This window comes from Ascidiella aspersa, chromosome 1 (assembly GCF_963924565.1).
Source record: "Ascidiella aspersa chromosome 1, kaAscAspe10.2, whole genome shotgun sequence".
In the NCBI taxonomy this organism is placed as follows: Eukaryota; Metazoa; Chordata; class Ascidiacea; order Phlebobranchia; family Ascidiidae; genus Ascidiella; species Ascidiella aspersa.
The window spans coordinates 23,231,721-23,252,098 of record NC_139447.1 but is presented as its reverse complement, the minus strand read 5'-3'; the positions used below and the strand labels follow the sequence as shown (position 1 = coordinate 23,252,098).

General features: G+C 34.2%; 1 protein-coding gene across 2 annotated transcripts; it reads right to left on the bottom strand.

The window, feature by feature from the left end:
* Nucleotides 1–1,557: 1,557 nt before the first annotated feature.
* On the bottom strand, nucleotides 1,558–19,689 carry LOC146168346 (magnesium transporter NIPA2-like). Of its 2 annotated transcripts, XM_083391021.1 has the most exons (10): nucleotides 18,015–19,689; nucleotides 17,075–17,104; nucleotides 11,039–11,195; nucleotides 9,746–9,888; nucleotides 8,803–8,859; nucleotides 7,955–8,045; nucleotides 7,612–7,772; nucleotides 7,126–7,373; nucleotides 6,777–6,933; nucleotides 1,558–4,599 (listed from the first exon to the last, which is right to left on the bottom strand). In XM_083391021.1, the coding sequence occupies exons 3-10, from the start codon at nucleotides 11,068–11,070 to the stop codon at nucleotides 4,298–4,300; spliced, it is 1,191 nt and encodes a 396-aa protein (XP_083247147.1). In that variant the 5' UTR covers nucleotides 11,071–11,195; nucleotides 17,075–17,104; nucleotides 18,015–19,689; the 3' UTR covers nucleotides 1,558–4,297. The 2 variants fall into 2 exon arrangements, with proteins under 2 accessions (XP_083247147.1, XP_083247146.1); XM_083391020.1 differs by lacking the exon at nucleotides 17,075–17,104.
* Nucleotides 19,690–20,378: the final 689 nt, after the last annotated feature.

Below are 20,378 nucleotides of genomic sequence, written 5' to 3'. Positions count from 1 at the left end.
TGTTAGAATTTTTAAACTCGCATGAATATGAACAATAACTGAACTAAAAAATAAGGAAAACGGAACATATAGCAAGTAATTTGTTTTTTGTGCCAAAATTTAGACAAATAGCTCACTTTTATAAATAAAATACTTAAAGAAATGCTTTATTTCAACCCAAGTCATTTGTTCAAACGACTTAAGTCAAGTCAAGTCATTTGTCCGAAAGACTTAAGTCAAGTGAAGTCATTTTGCCCAAATGACTTAAGTCAAGTCAAGTCATTTAAAAACAGTGACTTAAGTCAAGTCATTACAACACTGACTAAAATGGTAACTGTTGGTAAAATAGATGCTTTTTAAATCAGGTGGTACACTGCGCCACTAACAGAGCACTAGATTAAGAACCACTGCTCTATTCTAAAGGTTATAAGGCGTGTTTCCTTTAAATATTTTATTTTCCTGCACACTGCCAACAAAATTATAAACTAGAGTGCACGCGTTGTTTCAAGATCTGGTTATGTCGTTACAGACTTCAGCAGTACACCCGAAATATGAGCAACATCGACGTCAAAATATTTCAAGTTTCGTAATAACATTAACTCAGTAACAAAATGTGCAATATTACCTGCGTTGTAGTTTAAGGATGTCCGACAATATCGGATCGGAGCCGATGCCAAGTAGCAGTATCGGAACTCGTCCCAAACTAGGGCGGCATTAGTGCAGCAAGTATAACAGATTACGGAGACTGGCCAACATTAAGTTACCTCCAAAACAAACTGGCTGACTGTTAGTTATAACCAACCGTCAACCTACTCGCTTATATCATAACCAAAACTCTGGGGAGTGCTGTAGTTAAACAAGGTGCCCAAAATATGCCAGATTGACCGGTGTTGAAACAGCAGGGCTGCGGAGTCGGTTTGTTTTGCTGGAGTAGGACTCGAGTAAGACCACGTAAAACTACCCGTGTCCCGAGTTCGACATGCACAGTAGCAATTTTAAAACTGATATGGCCGCCAATTGGAAATGGTAAAGATGGAATAGCATATTGTGGAACATTTTCCAACCATGTATTGTAAGTAAATGAATTATATGACACCCCTATAAGTGGATTGCTAAATATCCACATAATTTTAGTTCCGTAAATCAGCGGATAGCAGACTGTAGAGTAAGGGCCGGACTCGGGACTCGCATTTGACCGAAAGTCGGGTTTATTTTTGTATTTTTTTGGCTGAAGTCGGACTCGGGTTATTTTTAACAGACTCCACAGCCCTGTGGACAGTCTAGTCTAGTTCGTACTTTCTAGGTTTGTTTTCAAGTTGACTCGGTTTCACAAGGTTTCCATTAAAAAAATATATTTATTTCACAAAGATTAGCAAACTCTGTGCTTATTTACTTATTCCCATTTGCAACGTTGTAACAATTATCGACGGTTTACTAACTTGATGTATCACGTTATATGTCGGTTCTTTTTCTGTGGAGTGTAGTATTGCAAGATTGCCTCAATAAATGCTTGATAGCGTGGATATTCTTTTGTTTTTTTGCTCTATACATAAAAAATAAGAGAAAATGCAGAGCAAATAGGAGGTGTGTTACGAGAATATTTTTTTTCTTTACACACTATACCGTCCAACAAGCACTAATACACACACGGACAGGACAGCAATATTATGAACATAAGCGAGATAGTAAAACAAATAAACAACGATATAGAAACTGGACGGAAAGTTAAAAAGGCACATTATAAACTTAAAATGACAATTTTTACATAGAAATTTACGTTTTAGACGTGCGAAGCGCAGTTAACCGGATTTGAAAAGGCTTGATGTTACTTTTTACTGCAGTCAAGCACATCATCTCTAGACTTTACTGGACAATCGAAAAAAGTTTAATTCAACGAAAAACGTTTGCAAACATCTTTATTCACATAATGCTTGTAACAATTTTTAATTAGAATGTACATTAATTTGCCTTACATACATAATTAGTAAAAAATTACAAGTTTAGCCAATATTCCTTATACAATATAAATTATGGGGCCGCGAAAAATAGTTTCATTTAATATGTAGCAAAACATTTAGTGTAAAATGTCCGAGATCGGGTTGCCATTATTTGATCAACGCAAAAAGTGCCACGAATCAAAAGAGACACAATGCAAAAACTTTTAACCCTTGCATAGACTGAGCGAAAGGCTGGCCATCAGTGTCACTCAATTGTTCTTCAATAAAACGATCAGGACATCCAAATCGCATTGTTTGTTAATATTTCAGGAAGGTTAGGCGCAAAGCAACTATCACTGTGTCAGTAAAACAAAGGTTGGACCTTCGCACCCTTAGCAATTAAAAAACTGCGTCACAGTGACGAGACACAAAATCATTTTACTTCACGTTAAAGACAACAAACTACTAGTTCTATGTGATTCCAAATGGTAAGCCGGCCACGATTCGCAAACCCAACAGAACAAGAAAATTTTTGAAAGGCAATATCGGATTTGTCGTATGATGATCTACACTATTTTGGGATTGACATTTATTTGTTTTAAAATTTAACCATTTAACGGTTAACAAATCTGGTTCGATGAAGTTGAAAAAATAATCTAAAACCGTAAGGCTCTCGCTTGAAAATTGTACTGTCTAGAAAAGCTAAATCCTTTATGATAACGTAGCGACGTTATATAGACCATATATCACCAACTTTAACAATCCGGTCTCCAAGAATTAAATAACGATGTTAGAATTGAGCATTGCAAAAGAAACCTTAGACCGCCGAAAATACGATCGGTTACTTTTTAATTTTACTTTAATCGTCACTAATCGCCAACATGCAATGTAGAAAGTAAAAGAGGCGCGCCTATTCAATATCATTAATGATAAATAATCAAAACACTAACAAGTTCAATTTGTTCCTATGTAAACTTGCCATGATATACAAAAATAGCACATTAAATAGATGGAGCTGACATCCTATTACTGCACACACTTGAACCAGTAAGGCAGGTGGAAAACAATAGCGTTTGCTACCGGAGTACAAAGAATACAGTGGTTAAAAATACCCCATGTTGTAGTAATTAATTATTATGTAAAGAACGCAGATATGACAATCTAGTTACTAGTAAATGGATATAGTAAAGTTAAATAAATATTATTTCGCTAACAATTTTTCTTTACAAAATGCCAAACTGAGATAAATATAAACTGGCGTTTACTTTAGGGCATAGGCTATTGCGACTTAGCCGCTGCTGTGTACGAAAATATGAAGCTAAGAAAGAAAAGGAACATAAAAGGAATATAACTTAAAAACAATTTTTTTCGCATAGACTTTTCCGCGGGAAAACGGTCAGGAAACTATGTTATAAAATGTGTAAACGCATAAAGTGGTAACAGGCACAATGGAAATAATTAGGGAAGATAAATTTTCAAACCTTAAACCACAAAAATTCACACAAGAAAGGCTATGTATCGTAATTCGATCCATAAACTAGGCTGGATTAGCAGCTTATAACAGAGCATACGATCTTTATGGGTCACACCACATCGAAATTTGATTACCGTGAAAAACCAGCACTGAAAATGGCACTAACATAAAAACGCGAAAAGTGAATTGAACCCAAATTTGCCAACCAACCTCGACCACTATCCCGAATACCCTAATATTTAAACCCATAACCCATTATGTCTATATGCAACGTTTTGCAGTGGGGTCGTATCTTGACATTCCGCTGCCATACCGATTCCACCGGTTTGAAACTTGTATGTTCAAACATAATGTAGTGAGCAGCAGTTGCAGCATATGGATAAATAACTGCAAAAATTGTGAACCAGCCTAATTACGTCTTAGCACGATTTGCGCAAAGTTTCATGAGTAATTCAACTTGCGCATAGACGAACCAAATAGTGTTAGGTTTTTCGAAAGTGAAAGCTATGTTGGAATGAATCATTAATCGCACTTTAAAATTTTAGTTATCTCCAATATCGGCTTCTGGTACTCACATATTACCAACTAAACATAAAGAACAAACAAACAAGAGAACGCCTGACGATTGGACAATGTGCGACTGTTTTAAACTTTAATCCTATTGTATAGGCCTGACCAAAGGATTTGGTTGGGCATAAGTGCCAATGCGCGCCTTCAATCGCTTTGAACTTGAAATAATCTGACTTAAGCATTTCTTCCCGGTCTTTTGAACCCAAGTTGTTCCACACGAGCCGTTTGGAAGCAACGAATCTGTCCACAGTTCCAGGCGGACAGAAAGACAAAAAACGTCTACGTGCTACATAATACTGAGCGCAACTTATATAAAAAAAAAACACAGGAAAGGCGCTCATCTGTGGATACGGCCATTTGGGATCTGGTCGGTAGGCGACTGCTTCTTGTTAAAAAGGATCGTGGTATTTTCGTCTTCTTCGTCTGAGTAAATGCTTACGCCTTGTTCAGCGTTCTCTAGCAGTTCTAGTCTCTCTTCTTTGCGCTGACGACGAGCTGGCGAGTAGTGGACAGTATCGTTGCCGTCGCCAGGCGCCATCGCGATGCCATTCTTGGAGAACTTGGGAAGGTCGGCCAGCGAAAAATTGATGTTTTTGAAGGCGTGTAACAGAAAGATGCCGACGATAATTGTTCCGAATCCTTAAAACCAAAATAGATAATAAATTTAGAAGTAAAAGTGGAGTGTTAACACATCGCTCGATTAAACACTGCAAAGTTATTACGTTTCGTACATCAAATTAGGAATTTGAATATTACTGAATAAAAATTGCTGCAACTATAGCACCACCTAGCGCGTGGCAGTAAAACAACGTGTCAAGCACGTGTTAACAAACAAACATTTTTCTGTCACGCGCGTTTACATAGCTTAAGTTATCAATCATAGACATAGAGGTTATGAAAAAACGATGGCAATACCTGGAAGACGAAAGTAATTCAAGTAGCTGTTAAAAACAGCTTCGATGGTTAACACAGCAAATAGGACGATACTGTGCGAAGGTTTATTGTTTTAAACGAAATCATTAGCATTTTCGTCGCATTACGTCACACTAATTCTATTTTATATATGCCCTTGATTACACTTCCATTTAAGTTGACTGTAGTAACCCTTATATGTTGCGTCTTCAGCTTGTGATACTGGAATATTTCACAGTTTATTTATACTAGAAAGGTTGTTTTGTACAATTATGAGAAGGTGCCCGCATACAGTGTAACTTGCAATTGATTTTGTGCTTTCCATAAATTAAAAAGTTCTAAGGAATTACCACTAAACCTCAAATTTTTTAATTCAATCTTGGCCCGCCGTTACAAACTGCTGCACGCGCCGGCGATAAGTCGTTTGAATAATGCGTTGATAAAAAAAAAATTAACAAATACGGTTCACCAATGTGTTTTGGAACACACCGAAGGCACCGATAACTCCATCCGTTAATAAATTTCCAAGCTCACTCCTAAGCCTAACCAAGGGCAAACAGCCTGTGCCACAACGATGTCAACAAGGCCGTGCCAAAAAGGTTCAATGGTGTTATAACTAGGGCCCGCAAAAGTCAATAAAGTCAAAATTTTTTAAGGACCTCGTCTGTCCACGAATCAAAGAATCCAGTTGTTTTCAGCACCTTGTTTCTAAGAAGTCCATAGGTCAAAATAAAGTCAGAATTTTCAATAAAGTTAAGTTTTGTCAAATTATGGCTTTTGACAAAGTTTTTGTGTTTCTTGAGAGTAATTTTTGTAAAAATCGTCGTGGAAGCATTGTAAATCAGGAACTGCGATACAATTAAACCATATTAGCCCATAAAAGCAGGAAATATGTCACAATGCCCACTTGAATCAGCAGTAACTTTTACCGCAAATTGTCTATTGTTTATTCATTGTATTTAAATAATTTTCTTCTAAAAGATTTCCTCGTCATGAACCGGGTCTTTTCGAAGATTAACAGTTTGGATTTTAGGAATAGCCTATTGACATTCTGTAATACAAAAAATAACTAAGCAAGCTTTTCTGTAGTGATTTCTTTAAAGCCGCGTAAAGGGGGTTACATTACTTCTTCCCAGTTTAATATGCTGTTTATTAGGATTTTCCATGCGGAGAAAATCGAGGCAAAGTGCCCTTTCTACAAGTACAAAATAACACAAGCTACCTAAATCTATCGCCAAAAAACACGACACACTTTTTATAATCCATAAAACACCTTGACTTTTCGACAAAATGTTACGCTTGGTTCTGAAATCACTATTATGTTTGGGTAACTGGTATCAATTCAAGGAAAAACTGTGGCTTCTACAAATAAGCAATTTCGTTAGGTCAAAATAAAGTTAAAATTTGATCAAAATAAAGTAAAAAAAGGTAATTTAGGACATTTCTATGGACAAACTAAATGTGTAAAATATGAAGATACGACAATGGCTTTAAATAGGAGCAAATATATGAGAAATATATTTGGCCACAAAATAAGGCATGGGCATCATTCTCTTAATGACTAGAACGTATTAATAACCGACTTTTACCAAGACAGAAAAGTCTAATGAATATTTGTATGGATTTAAGACTTATTCAGAGGGATGTACGACTGATGTTTAGGCTTTATTCAGAGGGGTTTAGGTAACATTGTGTTGTAAATATAATTCATTATGTGGTTTGATTATGTTGTTTTCCCTAATACTATAGCATTGTAGATTGGGCCGATGTAGATATTGTTGCTTTTTAGGTATTTTTGTGTGTCCCATTTTTCTCTCAATTACAATTTATTAAATGAATATCTTGGATAAAACACACACAGTATATAATGACGGAAACATAAGTGAAAAACTAACTTAACCAACCTGCAAGCATGCCGATGACCGACTTGGCATCCATTGCGTTCCACTCTTTGAAGAGAATGGCGGAACAGGTGAGTACAGTGGTAGTAAAGAGTACATAGTAGACTGGCGTCACCATTGATGTGTTGAAAATATCAAGTGCTTTGTTCAGATAGTTTACCTATACAATACATATATGTTAACTGCATGAAAATATAAGTTAAAATACAAAAAAGTAACTGCACATTGCTATTTTTTTAAATAGCTCTACAGTCTACCGCACCCATTAACCACAATTAGATATCATTTAATGATTTTCAAGAAAAGCGAGTAGTGTGTATATTTTACAAAATCTAATTGCTAGTTAACTTACCTGGGTTGAGACAGAGGCAACAAGACCAGCAAGCAGAATGTAGGTGAGTGGATTTACCCACACATTCACGCCAGCTGCCCAGTCCTTGAATGCAAGTCCCACACCCTTGACACAAGAAACAGAGAACGAGCCAAGAAGTGAGCAAATACTGATATAAACCATAACATTGTTTGTTCCATGTCGAGGTGCCACGTAGAAGATGAGATAAAGTGAGACGAGCAATACAATAATCGCGTAGGTCACGAAAACTGTGAAACATATGCAGGCAATAAAATGGTTTGTAGAAACAGAGTGCATCATACTGAATGCAAAGGCATAACAGTTTTGTACAACCCACTTCAGAAATATCAACCATAATCAGAAAAATATGGCAAATAACACTTGGCATTTGAAAAAACAATACTTTTCAAGACTGATAATATTCAATTTAGACGATTTATTTTTTGTTGATATACATTTTTATGTACACAAGTTACTTCTACATACTTGGATCTTTCAGTTTGGTTCCCATTTCAGCCAGATCTTCGACTTCCTCCTTTTGTGGAGCATGAATGATGATCACTGTCGATCCAAGTATGGATAAGATACATCCAATCTTACCATGAAGATTTAAAGTCTCTTCAAGAAAGTATGATGCCAGGACAGCGCTAGTAAATAAAATATTTTTAAAGAACAAAAAGTAGCCATCTTAAAGTGTATGTGTGGGATGTACCAACATAGCAGTTATGCTTAAAAGTTAAAAAACAGCAATATAAAACCAATGGTTTGTTAACTTAAACCAATCATCTCACTGATTGATAATGATAACTACTACATAGTTTTTATGTACCTGACAAGCACACTTAGTGCTCCCAGTGGAGTGACAAGAGAAGCAGGAGCAAATGCATATGCAAGGAAGTTTGCACCTTCGCCAACACCCACTGTAAGCAAACAACATTGTACAAAATAAATTAGGATTTTGTGTCAAAAATTTAAAGGAGTTTTCAAAACTTACACAACCCCTTAGTTATGTTGTGATTAGCATAATCCAGACTCAATTTCAATTAAATTCGATTTGGCAAAATGTTCACCCTTCTGAACGCATAATTTCTTTCTTTTATGCCTGTATTTAATATATTTTTTTTTCTTTGAAATGTTTCAGTGGGAAAAAATGATGTACAGAGAATGCAATCGCATGTAAATGTTGTTACAGAGAGTTTTGAAATGTTTTAGTGGGGAATAGCACAGGTGCCAATATATATTGTTTTACTGCCTCACGTTAGTGTAGTGGTTCTTAAACAGGGTTCGACAAAGCTGTTTCAGGGATTCAGCACAAACATTCTGTGAAACATTACATTACAGCCTATTTTAAGATATATTAACTATTGTTTATTTGGTTAACGTGTCAAGTGCACTACCAAACTATTTTTACCACAAGTTAATAAAGGTTAAGAACCACTGCCTTAGTATACTTAGTAATTTAAGTATAATATTTGTATTGTTTAAAATTCCAATAATTATTTATTTATGAGTTACTAAGAAATTTAGGTACTTTAATTAAAATCCTGCTGATAAGCAGAATCTTACAATAGCATTACTTTGCATGCTCCAGAAATAAAATGTTATCAAATATAGAACATGTAAACAATTCACAAAAGTGTTTGTTTAGATATTTTACAGTTATATATATAGACCTACTTGAAATGAGTCCAGCCCACCACATCCATTCTTTAAGGTATGCATGACCACCCTCACCTTTAAAAACACAATCTATGTCCATAATGCAACAAAAAACAGAGGTGTCAGCTTAAAAATCTAATAGGGTAAAATCATTTGAGGTCTTTTAAATGTAACACCAGTTTGATAAATAGCCTTTCTAAAAGTGACTGCAACAAGGGGTTGATTAACCACTTAGCACCCATAAGGACTTGTAGGGGATATTATAAAAAAGTTTTTAAATTTAAATAGGCTTGTATCCCTATTTAGAATTTTATGAATTGATACATGTAATGTGTCTGAACCAGGGGTTCTCAAATACTTTTCTAGCTATTAATCATTTCAATAAGGAATATTTAATCCTAAAAAAATGAAGCACTTAAACTATACACAACTAAACAGGAACATATTGATATAAATCATTCCTTCAAACATAAACTAGATATAAAAAGATGTTTTAAAATAAATGCACAGACCTTAAAGCTAAAAACACTGCATAAAGCAAATAGCAAAAGCTTTCCAATCTTTTTGAGTAAGTTGCAGTTTGTCTGCTTATATATATATTTGACATAACAATATTGTTTTCAATCATTTTTACAGTTTAAAGAGGCCACTACAATAAATTGAGAAAAACAAAGTGTCAGTGCAAAAAAAATTGTTTGCACTAGAGCTGCACAAACCCTGCAGTACTTACAATGTGATATTAGGTACAATGTGATATTGTTTCTATATCACAGAGTTAGGATTAAATTCTTTATTCATTTTAATGTTGCCACATTTTGAATGTTGGAAAAAACAAAGTAGTAAAAGAACGGCAAACACATTTAAGTCTAATTTGATTTGATTTTAATTTATTTGATATTTAATTTGTATTAAAAAAAGCATTATATAGCCAAGATGAGGAATCAGTTAATAAAACACTGACCTGCCCTAGTAGTCCCTTTAGCAGCAAGTCGAAGTAAACCTTTTTTCTTCAGAATAAAACTGCCACCAATAAAAATGCTGGAACTTATCGCAAGACCCAAACCAACGTAGAAGCCATCATAAGCTTCTGTTGCACTATTAACCCTAAAAAAAGACATTTTTGGTAATTGTTATTTCGTCTGGGCAAATGCTGATTGGCAAATTTAATTTAGCATTTAATTTTAAAGCAAATTTTATTTGAATACTAAGTCTGTCATTGGTAATAAGCACATTACTTCAAAGGTAAGAAAGAAGTTGGCAGGCAACATTCCAACGTTTTTTTCATTCACCCATGTAAATAGTTTGAAGTAGCATTATATTATACAACTTGTTTACTTGTATAGGCAAGAACTGTGTTATTTTGTTTGGACGAGTGCAAATTAGTTGACACCTGCAGACTGGTGAGTGCAAACTTAAACTCAATATCAACACTACTGTTGGTAAATTTTTTTTAATATTAATTTTGCTTGTTTTCAAGACTCTATGTCAGGCGGCCCGCAGGCCTCATGCGGCCCTTTGCCATTTTTTGATTGGTCCTTCGCCTTCTTCCAGATATTTTTCCCTAAATAAGGGTATTTTGTGTGCACCAAAGTTGGAACTTTTGCTCTTTCAGTTTCCTGTTTAAAAGTGCAATGTAACCCATAGGCTACACCGCTACACTAATGCAGTTGTTGGAACTCGAATGGGTAGCATCTATCACAAAACAATCTTTATTCATAAAGTTTTACTTGCGTCACCTTGGTATGATAAAGAATTGTTTTGCAACAATTACACTTGTCTGCTACAACTTTTGCCGCAGCTGATTTTGAATTATTGCTGTTAAATAATTTGCGTCTATGCACATCTGGCCTGGAACCAAACATTGACAAGTTGGTTTAAAATATCCAACATCAGCCTTCTCACTAACTTCTATTTGAACATCCACATGTGTGTCTGCTATAATATTTCATATTCGCTTGTACTTGTGTTTTTGTAGTAAAAGCTGAAAATATCAATTAGTGTTTATTTGATGTGTGGCCCTCCTGTAAGCATTAAATTTCCTAACTGGCCCTTGTGTTAAAAAGGTTGCCCGCCCCTGCTCTATGTCAAGAGAACAGGCTTTTAGAATTGACAGGGTAAAAAATCACAAAAAACTGATCCTGACAGTTTTGTGGCAGATAAAGGGGATTCTGGTTCTTGGGGTGCAGATTTAGGTTTTTTTCTGCATATGTAAGTGAAGTTGAGTCTAAATACCCATATAAAAATGTGAAAATACCGTGTGGAAATGTTTAGTTCAGAAGTTGCCATTGTAGAGTTGAGAGTTGTAGGTAATGTAGAAATAACAACAGAGCTGGTAGAAACAGAAGATGATTCAGATGTAGTCAAACTTGGTGACAAAGTTGTAACAAGTAAAGTTGATGTGTTTGCAGGATCTGCAAAATTATATACTTAGCTACTAAAATCTGACATAAACAAGTTAAATGAGAACATTTTTGTTCAAACTTATGAAATGATAAATTGCAATATATTAGAGTAAGCCACTGCCCGTTATATGGAGGTTGCATGATTTCTAAATGGAAATTAAATGGCCTAAAAGTAGCTGTATAAGGTTGGCATTGGACCACTTAAAAATTACATATTTTCACAAAATAAACTGAATTTGCTATCAGGTTTGTACTATTTTCAACATATAACAATGAGGTTCACAGTTACTTGTAAGTTGTTGTAAATCAAATTATTACATGCAGAATCACCAATCTTATTTAATTAGCCCATTTCGAATTAATAACATAAAAGTTTTTTAAGGTAATACTAATCAAATCATCACCATTGTAGGGGCTGCCCTTTATTATATTACTATATATATGTATATACATATTGGACAGTTTAGAACTTTTGGTACAGTATTTTGAATTAGTAGGTTTTGTAACTGAAATAAAAAAGCAAGAATATTTATTACAAGTATATTCTGCTAATACATAAATTTGCATGGCAATAAAATTAATAGTAAATGTAAAACAAGATTAACATCTTATATAAATAAATTATAATCACTGATTCAAGGGGTATATCAAACAAGTTCTGAACGTTGTGTAAATTACAATGCACATCTTCATAAAATATATATAAAACACAACAAAATAATGCCAATACCAAAATTTGCAATCTTAAAAATCCCTTTTTGATGTTTTTTGCAAAACAGGCAATTATTAGTACATAGTAGGAATACTAGAGAGGTGGCAGTGCGTATCCAATCGGATAAACTTGGGAAACAGTTTGCTACTAAGATTGATAAAACCATTGTACTGGATATACTTGACTTGGCAAATAAGTTATACAGGTTATTACATAAATATATCATATAAAACTAGTATGATAATATTTAGGTTGATATTCTGGCGTTATTCTGGCAATATAAGGTACTGTTTATTAGCATACGGTTTGCAAAAAGCAACCAAATTTTTGTTAATATAAACTGTGACCTATATGGTGACACAACAACAAGCGCTCTCAGGACTTTCTACCGAATTGTAATAGTTTGATGTAACAGGGCCATCGCGATGTTTTAGCCAACAAGTCCTTCGACTGTAGACCATGAATCTATTTTAGGTGAGCCATGCACTTTTTACTGAGCTATTCATTTTGGTTGGTACACATAGTAGCTAATAGATGAAATACCCTGTTTGGCAAAGGTTTAATAAGGTATTTTCAGGTTTAATACTTTGTTGACCTTAACTAAGTACAACATATTGGGTAAATATAAATTTCATATTTCATAATGAGTGCATATCCACCCTTAGTATTATTATAGTTTTTTGTTCACTTTTGTCAGGGTTCAACTCGCTTCCAAAGTAACAATGTTAATGTAATGGGGTCAAGTGATTTTTTAAGCAGATCTATTCAGCCCAAAAAAGGTTGTATGCATACTATGTAATGTTATGCTGTGTGACTGATAAAAATACAGATTCTTTTTAAATTAGATTATAAATTCTATATTTTTGAGCAATATTCGGATCTCTTTTATCTGTGTTATGTGACATCTATCCTTTAAAAGAAAGTTTTGCTAAATTAAAAACAAATAAGACCCTTTTTTACGAGCTGCGAGCGATTTCAGCTGCATATTTGCTCAGTTTTAGGTATTCGGCTTTTAACTTTAGAGTGTTTTGGGCTGCAACAAAAAACTTTACAGACCACAAGGGATGTTCAACGTAGAAACCCAGAGGATCCACTAACTTTAGGTTTCGAATGTAGAATAACAAATCCAGAATATTGAATCCTAGTATATTTTTATTAAATTATTTAACCTCGATTTGGTTTGGGGAGGGAATAATCTTAAAATATTGTACAGGGCCCACAGTCACGACCACTTGTCTAAAGGTTACCTTTCGCTGAATCTTATTGGCCGTTTATAATTTGTTTTTTTTCTTGTAATGTTTTTTGTTTGCATTTAGCAGTGATGGGAATGCATACTATGTAATGTTATGCTGTGTGACTGATAAAAATACAGATTCTTTTTAAATTAGATTATAAATTCTATATTTTTGAGCAATATTCGGATCTCTTTTATCTGTGTTGTGTGACATCTATCCTTTAAAAGAAAGTTTTGCTAAATTAAAAACAAATAAGACCCTTTTTTACGAGCTGCAAGCAATTTCAGCTGCATATTTGCTCAGTTTTAGGTATTCGGCTTTTAACTTTAGAGTGTTTTGGGCTGCAACAAAAAACTTTACAGACCACTAGGGATGTTCAACGTAGAAACCCAGAGGATCCAATAACTTTAGGTTTCGAATCTAGAATAACAAATCCAGAATATCGAATCCTAGTATATTTTTATTAAATTATTTAACCTTGATTTGGTTTGGGGAGGGAATAATCTTAAAATATTGTACAGGGCCCACAGTCACGACCACTTGTCTAAAGGTTACCTTTCGCTGAATCTTATTGGCCGTTTTATGAACACCTAGGGGACTGTTTTTAAGAAGTTTATAGGTCAAAATAAAGTCAAAATTTGTCAAAGTTTTTGTGTTTCTTGAGAGTAATTTTTGTAAAATAGCATGGAATCATTGTAAATCAGGAGCTGCATCAATTAAACCATATTAACCCATAAAAGCAGGAAATATGTCAGAATGCCCACTTAGATCAGCATTCAGCAGTAGGTTTTATCGCAAATTGTCCATTGTTTATTCATTGTTATGTATTTAAATAATTATTATAAAAGACTTCCACTTTATAAACCTGGTCTTTTCGAAGATCAACAGTTTGGATTTTAGGAATAGCCTACTGACATTCTATAATACAAAAGCCCTAGAAGCAAGCTTTTCTGTAGTGATTTCTTTAAAGCTGCGTGAAGGGGTTACATTACATCTCTTCCCTGTTTAATTTGCTGTTTATTAGAATTTAACAACGAGGCAAAGTGTCCTTTCCTCAAGGACAAAATAACACAAGCTACCTAAATCTATCGCCAAAAAACATGACGCACTTTTTTAAATCCATAAAACACCTTGACTTTTCGACAAAATATTACGTTTGGGTCTAATATCGACAAAATATTATGTTTGGGTAACTGGTATTAATTCAAGGAAGAACTGTGGCCTCTACAAATAAGCCATTTTGGTCAAAACAAAGTCAAAATTTGATAAAAATACAGGCCTAAAAATTTTTTTTTAGGTCAAAATAAAAATGGCCCTAGTAATATGGTTTGAAAGTGACAAGACAAAAAACATGCTCATTTCAAATATTAAGTCACCAAACTGTGACCTCTTATCAACCATTGTATATTATGTTGTGCCATCCCTGTGTAAGTTTGCTTAAAGCCTTGTATTATAACCAATCATTTCCTTGTATTATAACCAAACATTAAAAAATAGGAATTTCAAATGTAACCAAAAAGCAATTTTGTGTACTGTGTCTGAAATAAATCAACGAAATACTTGTTTATAACAGTGATTTTTAATTGGTGTTTTGCGAAACACAAGTGAAAAAGATTTTCAGATTTTCCGAAAGAACATAACTTGTTTAACACTATGAACATTTTAACATAGTATCACCAATTTATATGTTTCATTGACGATTGCTTAGTTTATAACAAGTCTTGTTGTGCAATAGTATTTTTAATTGTGTTGGCCTATAGTTCAAGTACCATAAAGCCTAAAAAGATATCACAGAAAGAAAAACTGAAAGTGAGTAAATTGCTGACATGTGGTTGATTTTAATGCTTTATTATAAACTTTCATTTGGGGTTTCATAAAAATATTTTATTGCCTTAAGTGTTCAATGATGCAAAAAAGGTTGATAACACTGGGTTATATAGCAAACAGAAATATTAACACTATTTTGCCTTCTTTAGTTTCTCTGGAATAAATTATTCAAGCTGAATATTGTGCAGCATAAATTCTGGTAACACCAGTTTGAATCTGAGCTCAGCACATTTTATATGTAAAAGCATGTATTGTATGCCTTCTGTTGGCTATAGTAATTTTGGTATATTTTCGTTTACCATGTGTACTGTTTAGGGTTTCGAATATATTTTTGCCTAAAATGGTCTATTAAATAAATTCATGACAAGGCCTTTACCAATGTTATAGAGTTTAATGTTTTTATTTACAATGATATCCTTTCTTAAAAAAGTAGTGCAAGTTACAAACTTAATCCACCATAAAATGTTTGAAAAATTATGATTGTGCATGTGTTGCGCAGTGCATACTGTCTACCGATTAATATGAACTCAGCAAGGCCAAACTCAAGCGAAAATGATAAAGTGGTGAAAGGTGTTGAAATCGTGCAGGTAACTGATTACCATAATAAGTAAATTTCCCGGGTTAAAATGCATTTTGACCGTTTATATTGCTTCCCGTTACATAATATTTAATAATATATTTAGACATTGAATCCAGTCGATCTAACAGTGTTTCGAATATATTCCCAAATTTAAATAAAAACAACTATGCATATGTATTATTTATTTTAAGCATGATTTTGTATATGTATGCTACCCTCGGTGTTGTCAAATAAAAAATATTTTAGACTCGCAACTAGGGATGCTCAAAGTAGAATATCGAATTCTTGGATTCGAATCCAGATGGGATTTGAATCCAATTCTGCCCTTTATTTCGGGTAATTGGAACCGATATAATTTAATGTTTTACCGCGGATTGTTCGCCTAATTGCACAAACGCGTGTGGTAAGTTGGCCTGTCGCCGCGGCGACCAATTTATAGTGCTTGCTTTAAATGTAACCTGGTAGTGCAATGTCAGCGTTTTTTCGGGCGACCAATTACCGCGTCTCGCGATAACGTTCGTCTAATAATTAAGTGTCAATCAAGCGTTATTGGGCGAATGGCTAACGTGTAATGTCTGGTGTGGAGTTCGCAATTTCCCTAAAACATAGCGTTGCAAAACGTGCTGGCCGTCCACAAAATGCGCTATGGGATTACTTAAGGTCAACTTTAGGCCAATATTCAGGTAAATTATGCACAACGTAATTGTCAAGAATTCATTATGTCAATAATAACTTTGTATTCTTTGCAGTACATCATTTTACTGCATAACAGATCATGTTAGTCAAAAAAGAAGCATTAAGACTTAACAATGCTTTCAAAATCAGGACCGAATTGCTTAAGACTTCTGTGTGCAGTGTTGCATTTTCTCACTATTGGCAAAAATATAAGTTTTGGACACAACCTGGACAGTTGACATATTCCAGTTTACAGAACGGCTTCAGATGACAATTGTTAAGAATGTTGAACATATGAGAGAGTTTTTTTATTATAATATACACATGTTAGAAAATTGTTTGGGTGATTTATTGCTGTGATTGTGGGCCCTGTAGGGTAGATTAAGATTAATCCCTTCCCCAAACAAAATCGAGGTTAAATAATTTAATAAAAATATACTAGGATTCGCTATTCTGGATTCGTTATTCTAGATTCGAAACCTATTATTCTAGAATACCTTGGGATTCTACTTTGAACATCCCTACTCGCAACAGTTAAGTAATGGATACAAATTGTTTGACATTAATTACTAGCTGTGTCTATCTTACCTTATTGTACTGCACTTATGAGCAAAATAGCCTAATCATGTTAAAAAGTAACAATTTAAAGTATAGCTAGCTGTTTTATTATTAAAAGAAATATCATTTGTTTACCAAACATGGCAAAAATTCATGCAAACCAAAAATAAAACATCATTAAATATCTGGAATTAAAAGAAGCTTCAAACAAATTATACTAAATTGTAAACCATGCCAAAAACAAAATAATAAATCATGCCATAAATAATAAATATATTGAATAAAAGGATTGCAAACACACCTGCAAAATTTTGATCATATCAAAACCATCCTGTCAAAAAAAGAATGCACAAATTTGAAATAATGTCAAATCGCAATTAAAAGGTGTAAAATTATTTGTAATGACAGAAAATGATTTCTTGCGGTAAAAGTGTAGAGCCTGTTACAGATAAAACATTTCGCTTTGACTGATCTGAAAAAAACAGTGTTTGACAAAATACAAAAACGTTTACTATAACAATCGGGATATAAAGCCAAAGGGGTCAGAGGAAAGATAAATAAACAATTAGTGTGTGAGCCACAATATAGTTCAAGCATTATATATGCCAAGAGTGTGAACAACCTTGCGAAATTACAGCATCTAAAGGTGTGAGCTACAAAAATTTAAAATTGTTTGCACCTATATGCCAACCTAGAAGTCTAGTTGCACCGAAAAACTAATCAGTGCATTATCACTAATAAGTGTAAAAGTACCAAGCAGCAGATTATTATATTTCGAATATTGCACAGGAAAGATGTCTTTGCATCTTAAAATTGTGAAGCTCTAAATAAATTACTACCACAAAAACCTAACCGCAACTAAAGCTTTTTGCATTTGCTGACTCAAGTTTGCAAAGTTGACCGAATTTGACAATGATTTCCATGAAATGTGCAGCTGCTAACTGTTTAACTGCGCAGGGGATTTATGCAAACATAGGGCAAGCTTTCCAATATGGGTCAGTAACACAAAATGACTCCCCACCATTTGGATACAAACGTGCAACAAGCCAGAATTACTGAAAGTTTGAAAAAATACTAATTGTTATAATTTATATGAATTTTTAATCCGGAGTGCAACAAAACCTATACACAATATGGTAGAAGTGTGCCATGACATCTTGACAAATTACCACAGGATTAAAGTAGTATTTTAAACTAAATAGGCAGTAAATAATAATAAATTTATACTTTACAAAACTTACCTATTGCCATTTCTTTGTGAATTTATAACAATTATCTAGTTTAACAAACATTTGTACATATAGAAATCACTAAATATAGCTATTAAAAGGTAATTTTAAAAGGTTATTGTTTTTACTGTGCTTCGTGGTTGACCACTCTGTCTTCAAATTAGTTTGGGGTTAACAGTTACTGACATTGAGCAGGGACTGGGGTGGATACTCAATATCTAACTAAAAAATCCATTGGCTCTAAGATGTTCTACTTTAGCAAACAAAAATGGTCAAATACCTACTAAAGAAATAGGCACTGGTCTAGAATCCTACCAGAATGCATTATCTGGGTTATGGTGCGGGTTAGCGTTTAGGTTTGGGTAGGTTAAAAAATATTATTAAATAAGAAATATAGAAATACATTGACTCACATTTACCCAAACACTAACCAACACCCTATTCAAAATATTGTGCGTTGCTATAATTGTTTGAACACTGTGGTAGGATTCTAGACCAGCGCAAAAAAATCTACTTCTCATTATCGTCTGGGGGTTTATAGTGGTACCATTATTTGGGTTAGGGTGGGAGTTAGCAGTTGGGTTGAGGGTGGGGTCAAGTATTATTATTAGATTCATTCTCCCATATTTATTTATTTCTTTCTTGCGATATCAATTTTTGACAACTCGTTTAATTACTGTAAAAATGTGGTAGGATTTTACACCAGTGTTCTACTTTATAGTGAATTTTTTCCTGGTATCTAGTAAAAAAATAGGCAAACTTTCAAGAGATAAATTCTACCATCCTGCAGATACACACAATCAAAGGTAAGCAAGCAGCTCAAAAAAGTTCAAGCAAAGAAGATATTGTGTGCTGATTTAATAATTGTGGTAAGGTCCTAGACCAGGACCTAAATTATACACATTACTCAAAGCAATCTGCCTTTTCCAGATAGTAGACTTCAACAAAAAAATAATAATTTATATATTGGTGAACCAGATTAGTATTATTATAGTAGGCAGTAAATCAACCATAGTTTCCAAAACTTCATGAAAATTTATATTCATTCATAATTGACCTTGGAATTGGAGCTTGCAGAAAATGACTCACATAGGGTGAAACTTACGAGTCTAAAGGCTGGTTCACACTAGACGCGTTAACGTCTAGCGTTAGCGTCTGGCATCTAACGGCTAACTTCGTCCAGTTCACACATAACGCGTTGCCAGCGTTAACGGCAAATTTTCTCGCTTCTAACCGAAAGCGTCAAAGTTGAAATATTTCAACTTTTCCGCAACCGAAAGAGTTTTTAAAAAACGTTTTACGTTAACGCTAGACGCGTCTAGTGTGAACCAGCCTTAAGAGTAGGGTATTATATTCATTCCAAATTAATAAACAACAAAACTTCTAAACAGTGTAAAGTAATATGTTTATTATTAATAATAACTTGACCCACCCTCAACCAAACGCTAACCTGCACCCTAACCAAACAATATGCATTGTGGTATGCGGCATTTCAAGAACATTTTTTTTTTATTAATTTTCACGTACAATAGTGAAAGAGCGCCCAAATCACAAGTTATGCCATTTGCCAACAATCTGTAACTGTGCGGACATATTCGGTACAAAATGAAGTAGCGTACACTAAATAAAATACTTTTAAACGAAAGAAATGGTAAGTGCGGCGCTCCTTTGATTTAGTACGTAGAAAGTAACGCAAAAAACGGCGCTCTTTCACTATTGTACGTGAAAAGTTATGCAAAAAAAAATAATAATAATACCGCATACCACAACGCATATTGTTTGGGTTAGGGTGCGGGTTAGCGTTTGGATGAGGGTGGGTCAAGCAATATTATGTTTATTATTAATAATAGCTTGACCCACCCTCAACCAAACGCTAACCCGCATCCTAACCCGCATCCTAACCCAAACAATATGTGTTGTGGTATGCGGCATTTAAAGAAAAATTTTTTTTTATTAATTTTTACGTACAATAGTGAAAGAGCGCCCAAAAAACGGTCTATACATTAATACCACATATCGCAAAGAACATTATTTGGGTTATGGTTATCGTTTAGGTGGGTCAAGCCAGTGCCTATATAATAATACTTGACCAATCCACACAGCACCAAAGAGCTAGCATAAAAAAAGCAAAGTAAAAATAAACGTATTTACGCCAAACGCTAACTGACACATGAACCCAAATACTGTGCGTTGCAGTATCGATGTATAGACCGTTTTTTGCGTTACTTTCTACGTAGCACATAGAAAGAGCCCCGTAAGTTCTGTATAGTCTACGAAGAACAACTTGAATTCCTATTTGCCAATCATTCAGAAGAAATACCCGATAACAGAAAAGCAATACGACGGAAGGATAACTTTGCGTCGTAAACTCGTACC